At 38.6% G+C, this 15142-nt stretch overlaps 1 protein-coding gene across 7 annotated transcripts in view; it reads right to left on the minus strand.

Annotated features, from left to right (window-relative positions):
• Positions 1 to 5304: 5304 nt before the first annotated feature.
• CCDC138 (coiled-coil domain containing 138) overlaps positions 5305 to 15142 on the minus strand; it is a 103734-nt gene continuing 93896 nt past the window's right edge. For 5 of the 7 annotated variants that reach the window (XM_037994246.2, XM_008008335.3, XM_008008334.3 and 2 more), the window contains 2 exons: positions 13844 to 13982; positions 5305 to 11481 (listed from right to left, as the gene is read on the minus strand). In XM_037994246.2, coding sequence (XP_037850174.2) covers positions 11316 to 11481; positions 13844 to 13982 — 305 coding nt within the window. In that variant the 3' untranslated portion in view covers positions 5305 to 11315. Of the gene's footprint in view, positions 11482 to 13843; positions 13983 to 15142 lie in introns of those variants that run through there. The other 2 variants (XR_012095405.1, XR_012095406.1) reach the window with 2 other exon arrangements.

Below are 15142 nucleotides of genomic sequence, written 5' to 3' on the forward strand. Positions count from 1 at the left end.
GCCAAAAAGAACTTACATTGGGGAAAGTTCACCCTCTTCAATAAATGATAGTGATAAAATTGGTTAACTACATGCAGAAGAATGAAAATGGACCTCTATCTCTCATCATATACAAAAATAAACTAAAAATTAGATTAGAGATGTACACATAAGATGTGAAACTATAAAAAAAAAATCATAAGAAAGCCTAGGGAAAACTCTCCTGGACATTGGTCTAGGGAAAGAATTTATGACTGAGACCTCAAAAGCACAGGCGACAAAACAAAAATAGACAAATAGGATTATAATAAACTAAAAATATTTGACACAGCAAAGGAAATTATCAACAGAGTGAAGAGACAACCTATTGAATAGTAGAGAATATCTGCAAACTATTCATCCAACAAGGGACTAATATTCCAAATACACAAGGAACTCAAACAGCCCAACAGTTAAAAAAATTTTTTTAATCCCATTAAAAAGTGGGCAAAGGGGGCTGGGCGTGGTGGTTCACGCCTGTAATCCCAGCACTTTTGGAGGCCAAGACGGGTGGATCATGAGGTTAGGAGATCGAGACCATCCTGACTAATGCAGTGAAACCCCCATCGAGACCATCCTGACTAACGCAGTGAAACCCCGTCTCTACTAAAAATACAAAAATTAGCTGGTCGTGGTGGCAGACGCCTGTAGTCCCAGCTACTCGGGAGGCTGAGGCAGGAGAATGGCATGAACCCGGGAAGCAGAGTGTGCAGTGAGCCGAGATGGCGCCACTGCACTCCGGCCTGGGTGGCAAACAGTGGCTCCATCTCAAAAAAAAAAGGGGGGGGGGACGGCAAAGGACAGGAATGGACATTGTTCAAAAGAAGACATACAGGTAACCAACAGATACGTGAAAAAAATGCCCAACATCAGAATCAAAATCAAAATCACAATTAGATATCATCTTACCCCAGTCAGAATAGCTATTATGAAAAAGACAAAAAATAACAGATGTTGGCAAGGATGTAGATAAAAATAATTCTTACCCACTGTTGGTGAGAATTTAAACATCCACTATGGAAAAGTAAGATTTCTCAAAAAACTAAAATTAGAATTACCACTGGATCCAGCAATACCTCTACTGGGTATCTACCCAGAGGAAAAGAAAACAGTACGATATATTGATATATATCACCCCCATGTTTATTGCAGCACTATTCACAACAGCAAAGATATGGAATCAGCCTAAGTGCCCAACAGCGGACAAATGGATAAAGGAAATGTGGTACATATACACAATGAAATACTATTCAGCCACAAAAAGAATGAAGTCATGTCATTTGCAGCAACATGGATAAAACCAGAGGTCATTATTTTAAGTGAAAACAGCCAAGCAAGAAAGACAAATGACGCATGTTTCCATTTATATGTGGAAGCTAAAAATTTTGATCACATAGAGGCAGAGAGGGAAAGAGATACCAGAGACTGGGAATCAAGAGTGGTGGGAGGAAGAGGATAAGGAGAACTCGGTTTAAGTGTACAAACATACAATAAGTTAGAAGGAAAAAAATCAATGTTCAACAGCTGAGTAGGGTGATTATACTTAACAAACATGTATTGTACTCGGGTGGACAATCCAAATACCCTGACTTGATCACCACACATTATACACATGTAACAAAATTTCTCATGTATCCATAGATTTGTACAAATACAAAATAAAAAGCCTGGTCCCATTAATTCTTTATATTTAAAAAGAAATTAATTTTTACATATATAGTACTTACTTTTCAATTGTATTGCATAACTTTTCATTAAAGTGAGAAAGCCATTACATTCATAAGACAAACACAGTATCAAAGAAGTTAAAGTCATTAGGTAAATGAAATAACGATCATCTCAAATTTGAAGGCACATGCTCAATAACTTTTTCTCTCAGCCCAAATACCTTATTGGCAGGGAAATGTTATATGAGAGGAAAACAAAGTGCCAAGCAAACTGCACTGGCCCCTCAGTACAAAGACTCATCAGGGAAATCAAATGTTTTAAAGTTCTGCAAAAGCAACATGAAAAACCAAAGTTCAGCACTGGGGGCAGGTGAAGTGGGTTTGTGAATAGGAAGAAAGGTTGGAAGTTTCAGCTCCCTTACAGAATACCAGGAACAGAGATACTGATTAGTAATTATATGAGCTAAATTATCCTTTAGCATCTCTCAGGATTGATTCTCTGCAAAGATTCGTATTGCAATATTCCAATTAGCTCCTTGGGAAGAAATGTTGGTGTAACTATTCTCATTCTACAGACAGGGAAATTCCAGAAGCCACTGCTAATGAGGAGTGGCGAGGGGCTGAAAAACCTGGCCACAGAGCAGAGGTGTTTCGAACGAGGGTGTGTGGCTTGGCAGGCCCATCTTCAATTCCTGAGCCCGCACCCAGGAGTGACAAGCCTGGACTCACAGCTGCCTGGCTTTCGAAAGAGAAAAAGAGGTCGAGTGGCCTTTCCCAGCCGGAAGATGCCTGTTGCAGCTGCTTCAGAGTCCCATCCACGAGGACACGATCTCGAAAAGGGGACCTGCCAGGGCAGCTGTGGCATGTCATTTGCTTCTTGGCCAAAACCATCATCCTTGACTTTCTCATGTTTATTATGTGGAGCTTTGTCACAGGTTCCTACATGAAATACACTGTCGCTACCATAAAGAAACAAGCAAAAACAAAACAAAGATCCCTTCTCCTCTTATTCTCTTCAGCGGTGCCCTTTCTTCTATTTTAATTGCATCAAGTTTTTCGGAAAGGAAACATATTCACTGTCTCAGAGGTTTCCTTTTCTCACAAAGGATGCTCCACTTCCAGTCAGGCTATGCACTGAATGCCCATTCTGCGCCTTGTGGAATTACACTGCTAGCTCCCATTCTGAGGAGTGTTTATGTCTTCCAAAGTGCCTCTCTACCTGTTTTCTTTGACATTCACAATCTGGGAGACCAGGCACCATGGTCCCTGCTTGACAGGTAAAGCAAGTTGGGCCCAGAGAACTGAAGTGACTTACTAAAAGTTCACATCATTGGGCAGGTGCAGTGGCTCATACCTGTAATCCCAACACTTTAGGAAGCTGAGGCAGAAGGATCACTTGAGCCCTGGAGTTCAAGACCAGCCTGGCAACATAGCGAGACCTCATCTCTACAAATAATATTTTAAAACTTAGCCAAGCATGGTGGCACATGCCTATAGTCCCAGCTACTGGGATGGCTAAGGTGGAAGGATTGCTTGAGCCCAGAAGGCAGAAGCTACAGTGAGCCAAGACCATGCCACTGCACTCTAGCCTAGGAAACAGAGTGAGACTCTGCCTCAAACAAAAAATCAAAACAAGTTCACATTATTTAGGAGTGATGCTAGTGAGTCAGTCCTGCTCCTGACAGAAAGCAGATGACACCCTCAAGGTAGATAACTCATGAAGGGGTGTCAGTCCTGCTCCTGACAGAAAGCAGATGACACCCTCAAAGTGAGTAATTTATGTATGTATGTATTTATTTATTTATTTGAGACGAAGTCTTGCTCTGTTGCCCAGGCTGGAGTGCAGTGGCACGATCTCGGCTCACTGCAAGCTCCGCCTCCTGGGTTCACGCCATTCTCCTGCCTCAGCCTCCCAAGTAGCTGGGACTACAGATGCCTGCCACCACTCCCGGCTAATTTTTTGTATTTTTTAGTAAAGACAGGGTTTCACCGGGTTAACCAGGATGGTCTCGATCTCCTGACCTCGTGATCCGCCTGCCTTGGCCTCCCAAAGTGCTGGGATTACAGGCGTGAGCCACCGCGCCCGGCCGAGGTGGGTAATTTATGAAGGGGCTGTTTACAAAGAGAGGAGTGAGGTTTAAAGAAACCATGAGGGGCAGACCCTGGAGTCACAGAGCACTGTGCCCTCAGGGATGCCCTGGAGAAGCAGATGCCCTGTCATCTCCTGATGGCAACACTCACTGGCCAAGCCCAGCAAGAAGCCCACTCGAGTGAGCCTCCCCGGCCAGGGAGGAATGTAGAATGGAAGGGTCAACAAAGATTCCAGCCCAGCCAGTGCGGTTGAAACTGAACATCCTGAATCCTCTCCTCACTAAGGCAAACCATCCTGGAGAGAAAACTGCACACATGAGCCCTGGGAATCAAGCACACATGGATCGTATCCCAGCCCTGCCCTTGCTGGTTATGTCTGGATCTTCATCTCATCTATATGTCAGGGATGGCACAACTGGCATTCTGCTCAAAACTGAAAGAGGCAATGTCTGAAAAGCACATGGCCCTGTGCAGGTGACTGCTCAGTAAACAGTGCACATTCTTGTCACTGGTCCCATCTTCATCTTACAGAACTGACAATAATCACAGCCACAGAGATTTTTCCAGTTTGGTCTCATCTCAACTGGGAGCTACAGATTTGCCATGAAATATTTTCAGGGATTTGTATAAATAACTGCAGACCTCATGATACAAAGTATTTCTTGGACAAATTTCAAGAATTTGAAAGCTGTATCACACCTTAAAGGCTTTCGCTCATAAAATATAGAGGATGGGTTGAAACGAAATACAGTGGAAAATAAGAAATGAACACTGCTGAATTCAGTACCAAGTTTAATCTTGATGCTATTATTTAAAGATGACAAGGTCTTTTTTAACCCCACCCTACTTGCGCCATCCTTAAACCCCTACCTCACACCCTTTCAGCAGTCCCAGATCTGCGCACAGTTCCATCTATCTAGGGAAGACTGACGCTCTTAGGTGCTTACTTCTCAGTGCCAGGCCAGCTTAGGATTTCAAGAATTTCAATAACTTAGAGAGATGGCAAGAGAGAGAGAAAGAGGAGGCCTGAGAAGAAAATGAAGAGACATGTGCATACCAGAAGGGCATGGAGGATGCCATGGAAAGGGGATGGGAGGTGAACAGAAGAGGTGAGAGAAAAAGGCCTCAGGGGCTTAACCTACAATAACACAGCAAGTGGGTCTACAATGGGTGGGAAGTTTGAACAGGCAAACAAGAGAATGAGATAAAGCACTGCTTTGCCCAATAACGCCCTCCTAAGAGGTTTACACTTTTTAGAGAATTCCAAACTCTTAAAATCCTTTGCTAGCATAGAAAAGGATCTGACACTTCTGTCTGTTCATCAGAAGGGTGTGAGCTCTGCATTTGCATACAGGCATACTTTTTTTGGTTGCACTTCGCCTTTATTGTGGTTCACGGATACTGCGTCTTTTATAAATTGAAGATTTGTGGCAACCCTGCATCTTGTGAAAAATGTAATTTGAATTTTTCAAACTTTTCTGTTATTATTATTACATCTGTCATGGTGATCTGTGATCAGTTATATTTATTATTTATTTATTTATTTATTTATTTATTTATAGAGACGGGGTCTCACTCCATTGCCCAGACTGGAGTGCAGTGGTGTGATCATAGCTCACTGCAGCCTCCAACTCCTCGGTTCATGTGATCCTCCTGCCTCAGCTTCTCAAGTTGCTAGGACTACAAGCGCCTGCCACCACACTTGGCTGGTTTATTTTTATTTTTACTCTTTTTGTAGAAACAGGGTCTTGTTATGTTGCCCAGGCTGGTCTCAAACTCCTGGCCTCAAGCAATCCTCTAGCCTCAGCTTCCCAAAGTGCTGGGATTACAAGAGTGAGCCATCGTGCCTGGCCAATAATCTCTGATGTTACTATTGTAATTGTTTCAGGATGCCAAGAACCACACCCATGTAAGACAGCAAACCTAACTCATAAATGTATGTGTTCTGACTGCTCCACTGACTGGCTGATCCCTGATCCCCCCATCTCTCCCTCTCCTTGGATCACTCTCCATTTCCTGAGACATAACAATACTGATATTAGGCCAATTAATAACCTTAAAATGCCCTCTAAGTGTCCAAGTGAAAGAAAGAGTCTCACATCTCTCACTTTAAATGAAAATCTAGAAATGGTTGGGTAATTTAGCATGTCCAAAGCCAAGAAAAGCTGAAGGCTAGGCCTCTTGTGCCAAACTACGAAGTTGTGAAAGCAAAAGAAAAGTTCTTAAAGGAAATTAGAAGTGCTACTCCAGAGAATACACAAATGATAAGAAAACACAGCAGCCTTATTGCTGATAAGGAGAAAGTTTTAACGGTATTGACAGATCAAATCAGCCACAATATTCCTTTAAGCCAAAGCCTAATCCAAAGCAAGGCCCTAACTCTCTTCAATTCTAAGAAGGCTGAGGAAGCTGCAGAAGGAAAGGTTGAAGCTAGCAGAGGTTGGTTCATGAGGTTTTAGGAAAGAAATCATCTCCATAACATAAAAGTGCAAGATGAAGCAGCAAGTGCTAGTGTAGAAGCTGCAGTAAGTTCTCCAAAAGACTGAGGTAAGACCACTGATGAAGTGACTACACTACACAACAGATTTCCAATGTAGATGAAACAGCCTTCTTCTGGAAGACCATGCCATCTTAGGCTCCACATCTGATTCTAGTTCATTTGCAATTTCCTCCACATCTGCAGTTACTTCCTCCATTGAAGTCTTAAACCCCTCAAAGTCATTCATGAGGATTGGAATCAACTTTTTCCAAACTCCTGTTAATGTTGATATTTTGACCTTCTCCCATGTATTATAAAGTATATATAGAGAAGCAAATTGACTTGAAAGTTGAAATTACATTTTGGTTCACAGGCTGCAGAATGGATGTTATGTTATTGGGCATGGAAACATTAACCTTGTACATCTCCACTGGAGCTCTTTGGTCACTGGGTGCACTGTTAATAAGTGGTAATGTTTTCAGAAAAGTCTGTTTTATCTGAGCAGTAGGTCTCAACAGCAGGCTTAAAGTATTCAGGAAATGATGCTGTAAACAGATGTGCTGTCATCCAGGCTTTGTTCTTCCATTTACAGAGTACAGGTAGGGGAGATTTAGCATAATTCTTAAGGGCCCTAGGATTTTCAGAATGGTAAATGAGCATTGTCTTCAAGTTAAAGTCACCAGCTCCATTAAACTCTAACAAGAGAGTCAGCCTGTCCTTTGAAGCTTTGAAGCCAGGCCTTGATGTCTCCTCCCTAGCTCCTCTCTAGCTATGAAAACCTAGAAAGTTTAGCCTTCTAGATGCCATTAAGAAAGTTCACAATCCATGGGAGAAAGTCAGTTGGTACTCACAAAATAACTTGTTAGGATTTTGAATAGGATTTCCACTGTATTTACAGATCAAGTTGGGAAGAAGAGACATCTTAACAATATTGAGTCTTTCTATCTATGAACATGGAATCTGCAGTAATGTCCCCTCTTTCATTTTTGGTATTAGCAATTTGTGCCTTCTCTCGTTTTTTGTTTTTTTTTTTTCTATTAAGTTAGCCTGGCTGGAAGCTTATTCATTTTATTGATATTTTCAAAGAAATAGCTTTTGGTTTTGTTGACTTCCTTTTTTCTATTTCATTGATTTCTGGTTTTTAAATTTTTTTCTTTTGCTTTGGATTTGTTTCTTATGTCTGGTCTCCAAGGAACTGTTTTACTTTGCCACCAGCTCAACCACATGCCTATGTACTCGTAACATTTTTAGTTGCACTGCACCTGGAGAATAGATATAGTCCACCACACTGCTGAAAATAAAAATTTTCTATTTTACATTGTTTACTCTAGAAAAATTTCTTTTGTTATTCCAATAAATTTGGAGGTTGGAAGAGAGGAGGTAAACTCAAGGACTCCACATCGTTTACTCTAGAAAAATTTCTTTTGTTATTCCAATAAATTTGGAGGTTGGAAGAGAGGAGGTAAACTCAAGGCCTCTAGTTACAACTATAATATGGGTAAAAATCTAGTATTGCAAATTCCCTCTCACTCCCCTTCAACTAACAGAGCTCTAGTCACAACAATGATAGTGGCTTAGTTACTCAGATCTCCCTAACCCCATTTCTTTTTTGATCTATAAAATGGTAACAATTCAAAAAACCCATCACAAAGTTATTATGAGGATTAAAGAATAATAATACACTAAAAACTTAGCCTGGCCAAAATATATTTTTCTATTAGAAAGCTAATCTTGTATTTCTGGAATGTATGTTATCCTACTTAATCATGGATTAATGTTTCTGTCATATGCAGTTGGTATTAATTTCTCCATAATTCTTTAAGACTTTTAAATCTTATTCTTTCTCATTTTGCCAACTGTTTGATACTAGGTTCATGCTAACTGCATAAAATGAATTTGATTTTTCTACATTCTGGGACAGTTTAAATAACTTTAAATATTTCATGTTGAAATTGTAAAACAATCCACTTGTAAAACACCTGGACTTGCAACCATTTAAAAAAATAATTCTTTGATAATTTTAAAAAAGACTGTAGGCCAGGCGCACTGGCTCATGCTTGCAATCCCAGCATTCTGGAAGGCTGAGGCAGGCAGACTGCTCAAGTTCAGAAGTTCAAGACCAGACTGGGCAACATGGCAAAACTCTGTCTCTACAAAAAAATTAAATAAATAAATAAATGACTGCAATGGTTTGCTAGTGATTTCTTAAGCCAATTTTGATCGTTCCCTATAGTCTATTTCATTCAGATTTTCAAATTTATTAGCACATGTCCATAAAGAACAAATAATTTTTAAAACCTCCTTTATTTATCCTATTTTTGTTCTTTTCATGTTCCTGTTATTCTATTTTTTGCTATATCTATTTCATTTTTCTTTTTCAGTGTTTTGAGAATATTTATGCTATTTTTATTTTAATAGTTTCCTTGATATTTTCCAAAAGGATTCTTTATCTTACATGTTTCTAACAGTGAAATGGAACACTTCGACTCTTTCTGATGATAATGTAGAATACTGTACTTAACAGCTCCTCTTTCATCTCTACCTCAATCTCAAGGCCCCATCAATTCTTAGTTTTTGTTAACAAAAGCTAAGATAGTCTTACCCAGATACTCACTACTAACATATTGCTTTTCCCATTATTTAAAAACAAATATTTCAAATAAAAGGTCTCACAGATTTGTTACTAAACCACCCTGCTAGTGCATAACATATACACAAAGAGAAAAACGATTTTCCCAATAAACATACCTGACGGTCCAGATAGTGGTGACATTTTCAGTCTGATATGGTAAGATGACAGCGACCTTGATACAGCATAAATATGTGTGCCATCTCATTTGCAATTGCTTACAGACCCAGCGTGGTTCCTCTCCAGTGTCTCCTCTTGGAACTGTACCTGATTTTATCATCAGTTTTCATCTGAATACAATGGGGAATGAGACAATTTTGCTTTTGTTTCTTGGCCTGAAATCACTTGACCCTGAAAGACTTATGAAGACAGGGTGAGAAATGGAGTCAACTGTACACATCATGATGATGGAGGAAGGAAGAGCGAGGGGGTTGCTTTTTCCATTATTTATCCTTTTGAGGAATTTAACATCTCACTCCATCTCATAAACAGTTACAACAATTATTTAATGTTTAAGTTGTTTCAGTGTTCAGTGATTTTGATTTGAGGTTGATTTAATAACTGTTTTCTTTCATCTCTAAGTTGATTAATCTTTAAGTCATTGCTTTCTCCAGAATAGTACATAAGTGGTATAATATCTCAACGCCTGAATGTCTGAAGATGTCTTTCCATTGTCCTCACTTATGACAGGCATCTTCACTAGGGATAAAATCTTGGATTAAAAATCTTCTCCTCTAGAGCTCCCTATTACCTTCCAGCATTCTATAAGGCTAGCCTGGTTTTTCCTTTCTTGTAACTGGCTTTTGTTTGTGCTTTTATCCTTATAAATTAACATTTGGCCAGGATGCATCTAATTATAGAACCCTTTTCTCATAGGTTTTTCTGGAACATGATGAGCCCTTTCAATCTGTACATGCAGCTCTTTCTTTGGCCGCCAGCATCTTTATTCAACTATATTTCTGAATATTGCTTCCGTTCCATTTGTTCTGTTCTCTTCTTCAGAAACACCAAATGCCGCCCTGCAGAAGTGCCAGGCTCTGTCCTAGAATCTGCCATCCACTCTCATGAGTATAATCTCTATGTACTCTGAGTTCCGAGAGAACTTCTTGTTTGTTCTTGTCATGCTAATCCTATTTTATGAAGTATCGATGTTATTTTTTGTTTCTAATGTGCACTTTGGCTTCTGCATTTTTATTTTACTTATTTATTTTTATTTTTTTGAGACAGAATCTCACTTTGTTGCCCAGGCTGGAGTGCGATGGCACAATCTTGGCTCACTGGAACCTCTGCCGCCCAGGTTCAAGTGATTCTCCTGCCTCAGCCTCCCGAGTAGCTGGGATCACAGGCACCCACCACCGCCCGGCTAATTTTGTATTTTTAGTAAAGACAGGGTTTCACCATGTTGGCCAGGGTGGTCTTGAACTCCTGACCTTTGGTGATCTGCCCACTTCAGCCCTCCCAAAGTTCCGGGATTACAGGCGTGAGCCACCGCGCCTGGGCTTCTGCATTTTTAAGTTTCTGTGGTTCCCGCATTCTCACCTCGGCCTGTTCTTTCATTATGGCTTTCTGTTTCTACTTCAAAATCGGCACATTTTCTGGTATTTTTTTGAAGAGGCCCAGTAGTTTCTTGAAAATTTCTTCTAACTCCTGAAACTGAGATTATACACTGATCATATATGATTTTATGACTTTTTAACACAATGTTCCTCAGTATCCTGTCCTAAGTCCCAAGTTTTACCACCTTTACTTCACCCAGACCTCTGGCCACGTTACTCATTTTTGGCTATACCAAGAGATATTTCTGGTAACAGGACTATTATTTTTGTTTACCTTTCAATGTTTAAAAAAGGTCTTGCCTTGTATTACATGCTCCAGTAATAATTATTTTGAAAACGAAAGTTTTTAAACCTGTGAACAGCACAATAAAAAACAACTTTTTCTATCCTACAAAGAGCACAATAAAAAAAAATCATCATTTGTTAATCTAGGATACAGTATATAGAAAAGTTACGGTATCAAGATGATAGTTTAAAGATACACACTTTTGCTTTCAAAAGGAAGGATTCTAATATATTAAGAAAATAGAAAGACAGTATTATTTAACCTTGTTCTCACATAAGCACCGATTTTAATCCAAATAATCACATAATTAAGAAAGAAATTTCCTAATATATTTTTACAAAAAGTAACTTCAGTGTCATACATTCTAGAAATGTTATCTTGTACATTAGCACTACCTTACTTGAACTGAAACATTCCAAAAGTTCCAATACCTTCTACAGATTTCATTTTTGAAGTTCAAAAAAAGTACTTATTTTTCATGATAAATGATGCTACTGATAACTTTCCTTGGTAGAATTGTAGTTACTTTGGTAATTTCTACATGTTTATAAATAAGCACCACATATACTAGATTAAAAAATTAGCCAGTCTAATGGCTTGCACTGGAGACCAGGGAGTTACATTTTGTTAAACCCAAATTGAACAGAGTTGAATTTAGATTAATACAGAGAAATGCATGCTCTGGGTTTGTTGTCCTTTGTATTTCTTGAAGCATCAGATGAATTGTAAAAAGTTCAAAGAGCTTCTTATTACTCCTGTTAAAAAAATGAATATATTATTTAATTACACATACTTAAGAGAGTTTATCTGCAATGACACGAAAGATAATTTATGTGTAAACATGAGGAAACGGCATCTGTTTTTAAAAACAGTGGAAAAAATAGGCAACTAAAATATTAGGATGCTGAAACAAACAAAACAGGTTTTAGGAGATAAACCTGAGGCAGAAAACCACTGGGGAAGAAAGGAAACGTTTTCTTCTTTTGAGACAAGGTCTTGTTCTGGCACCCAGGTGGAATGCAGTGGCATGAACACAACTTACTGCAGCCTCAACCTCCCCAGCTCAAGCAATCCTCCCACCTCAGCCTCCCAAGCAGCTAGAACTACAGGTACACACCCCCAAACCTGGCTAATTTTGTTTATTTTTTGTAGAGACATGGTGTCACTATGTTGCTAAGGCTGGTCTTGAACTTCTGGGCTCAAGCAATCCTCCTTCCTTGGCTTCCCAAAGCGCTGAGACTATAGATGTGAACCACTGTGCCCAGCCTGGAACCATTTTATAATCCTGAAAACTGCACCCTATTCACTATTAGCGTGAGAATTTTTTTTTCACTGCTAGCAAAGTAAACATTTGATCATGCTATTTAGAGTAAGCAGGCCTTTTTAAAGTGGCAGAATATTGGTCTATCTTTTGACTTGGCTACAGAACACTTGTTCAACCATCCTCTTTCTAATGACCTGTCAGTAATTTCATTTCAATCATTAAGAATTTATGTTTCTTATTTCCTTGTCTAGCTATTTTTACCTCTTGAGAGAATTTGTCAAATAACCTTATGTACTATCCTAATACAAAAGGATTTACATCTTTTGTGGTCTTAAAGATTTATTTTAAGACTTGCTTGAGCATCAGCTATTCCCAGTCTTCTTGTTCAAGTCTTGTTCAAGCTTTGTTTTAGTTTTTTATCTAAGTCTAAAATGAACCCAAGCTGCAAACACATCACGAATAGTAAAACATTTTGGCGCAAGGATATACTTGCACTTCGGGACTACTTTTTAAAAAACATCCCATGAATTAAGAACTAAAAAATAATTAAATCTAAGTAATGTTATTGCAGCTTCATGGCACCATAGGGTAACTGCATTAGGCCTTACTAGAAATTTACTAAAATCAAGAGAATCACGGTATAGTCTGCAAGAAAAGGAAGACAGTAAATTGATATATTCAGCAGATATCAGACCAAAACTAGTAATTTGGTCAGTTGGAAAATAAGGTTATAATTTGACAATAATTTATTACAATCCGCCACTAGGCATGATACCAAATAGAACATATGGATCTCTTAATTCCTATCTACAAATAATTTCAAGATGCATTGCATTTACTACTCAAGTATATGGAAGCCTGGTAAAATCTAAATTCTCTACCATGGGAATCATGGATGAGGGGATGTGGCCAGGGGGAGAAGAGTTGAACCTAAATCAAAATAAAAATGTTACTATTATACAAATGAGTTGAGAAAGAAGGTGTCCAGATTTGCCTCAAAGGAAACACTAGAGTATACCAAGAACCACGGAAAATACAACTTAAAATCAATATCCTTATTTGTAGTTTAGTAACTGTTATACAAATTTCTGAGTCAGGAGAAAGATGAGGATACAGAAAGCCCTTGATTCTCATAAAAAAATCCAAATTAGTGGCAGTAGGCAGTCCATAAGAGTTTACTAAAATAAACCCCATTACAAAAGTAATTTAAAATCTCTTCTGCTTGCTTCATTCTCATCCCCTAAATTCACTTTAGCGCATCAATAAGAATTTGCAAAATATACGTTTATTATTTTTTCATTTTCACCTGTGGTATTAGAGAATACCAGTATGCAAGAATTTATTCTGATATTATTACTTGGTTGCTAAAAACTGCTCTTACTTTTATATGATTTATTTAAACTTCACTTACCTGAAATGAGCTATAGAAACAACTAGATGTTCTGAGATCAGAACTCTAATTCTAGTCTAGATCAGCATTAGTATTCATGAATCTTAATTTTCTACATCTGTATAATGGATATTTTTATTTAATAATGAAAGCTTAAGTAGCATGGGATTCAGAAAGGTCTAAATCAAGCATGTCCAACCTGCAGCCCACGGGCTGCATGTGGCCCAGGACGGCTTTGAATGCCACCCAACACAAATTTGTAAACTTTCTGAAAATACTATGAGGTTTTGTTTTGTTTTTAGCACATCAGCTATCATTAGTGTTAGTGTATTCATGTGTGGCCCAAGGCAATTCTTCTTCACCCAGTGTGGCCCAGGGAAGCCAAAAGATTAAACACCCCTGGTCTAAATGATCACAGTAAGGTATTTTTCAATAAAAAATGTTAGCAATAAGAAATTCTTACTTGATTTTGGAAAGTTTCTGTAAAATAATACTGAGTTTTTCTAGTATTTGAAGATCAAGCTTAGGGGCTCGAAGCAGCACAGAGCAAGTACGAAAAAATGAAGAGTTGCTACAGGCTTCCAGGAAAGGCTGCAAGGATTCTGCAAAACAAATCAACAGTGCTTTACCATTAGGGAGCAGCTAAAAAGGAAATTAAAAACAAATTAAAATCAGAACTATGTGAGGCATTTATAAATATTCATTTAGATTTTCATTCTTTTCATACTTAAATTTTTGAGTGAAAATATCATCATCTAAAAAATTAAAACATCTACTGGCTCTTATTCAACAATGCAAACAAAAGATAAGATTATTTACCCTAATATTAAATTCCTAATAGGCAAAATCTAGAGGAAATCCCATGTTTGAAAGAAAGGAGGAAAGCCATTTCTTCAGTAAGTTCATAATAAGTTCAGTTTAAATACGGTAATTAGCAACAAGAAATTCTGCTTCAGTAGTAAATTAAAAAAAAAAAAAAAGAGCCCCCAAATTTGTGAATTTCACTTGAATATTAATGACAATTTACATAGTCACTGGATAAGGAAGAACCTTTGGAGCATAAAAGCAAAAAGGGAAAAGATTCATTTAAAAAAAAGACTAGTCTCACATTTAATTTATATGAGACTCTGGTCTTTTACGTTGGAAGCTGTTACAAGTTACGACTTGTGGGGCTACTTAGATGAAATGAATTATTTTGTTTATGAGAAGGACATGAGATGTGGGGGCCTGCAGGCAGAATGCTATAGTCTGAAGACTTGTCCCCCCTAAAACTTATGCTAAATTTAATTGCCATTGTAATCGTATTAAGACGGGGGACCTTTAAGAAGAGGTGATAAAGCCATGAGGCTCCACCCTCATGTGTGAGTGCAGCCCCCTCTTGCTCTCTCTTGCCCTCTTGTCTTCTACCAGATGATGACGCAACAAGAAGCCCTCCAAGATGCCGGCACCTTGATACTGGATTTCCCAGCCTCTAGAATATAAGCCATTAAACTTCTGTTCATTGTAACTTACCCAGTCTCAGGCATTCTGCTACAGTAGGATAAAACAGACTAAGTGGTATATGCTAGGAATGGAGCACTGGAGACAATGGTTATGTGCCCTTTGCATGCAACTATGTGGTAAAAGTAGGGTAACCAAACTCATTACTTCACAATAATAGTCCAACAAAAGCATGGTCTAAACATAGTTTACCGAGGTATGTGTGTGCGTGTCTCTGTGTGTGTGTGTGTGTGTGAGAGAGAGAGAGAGAGAGCCTGACAGA

Source organism: Chlorocebus sabaeus, chromosome 14 (assembly GCF_047675955.1).
Source record: "Chlorocebus sabaeus isolate Y175 chromosome 14, mChlSab1.0.hap1, whole genome shotgun sequence".
NCBI classification, from domain to species: domain Eukaryota; kingdom Metazoa; phylum Chordata; class Mammalia; order Primates; family Cercopithecidae; genus Chlorocebus; species Chlorocebus sabaeus.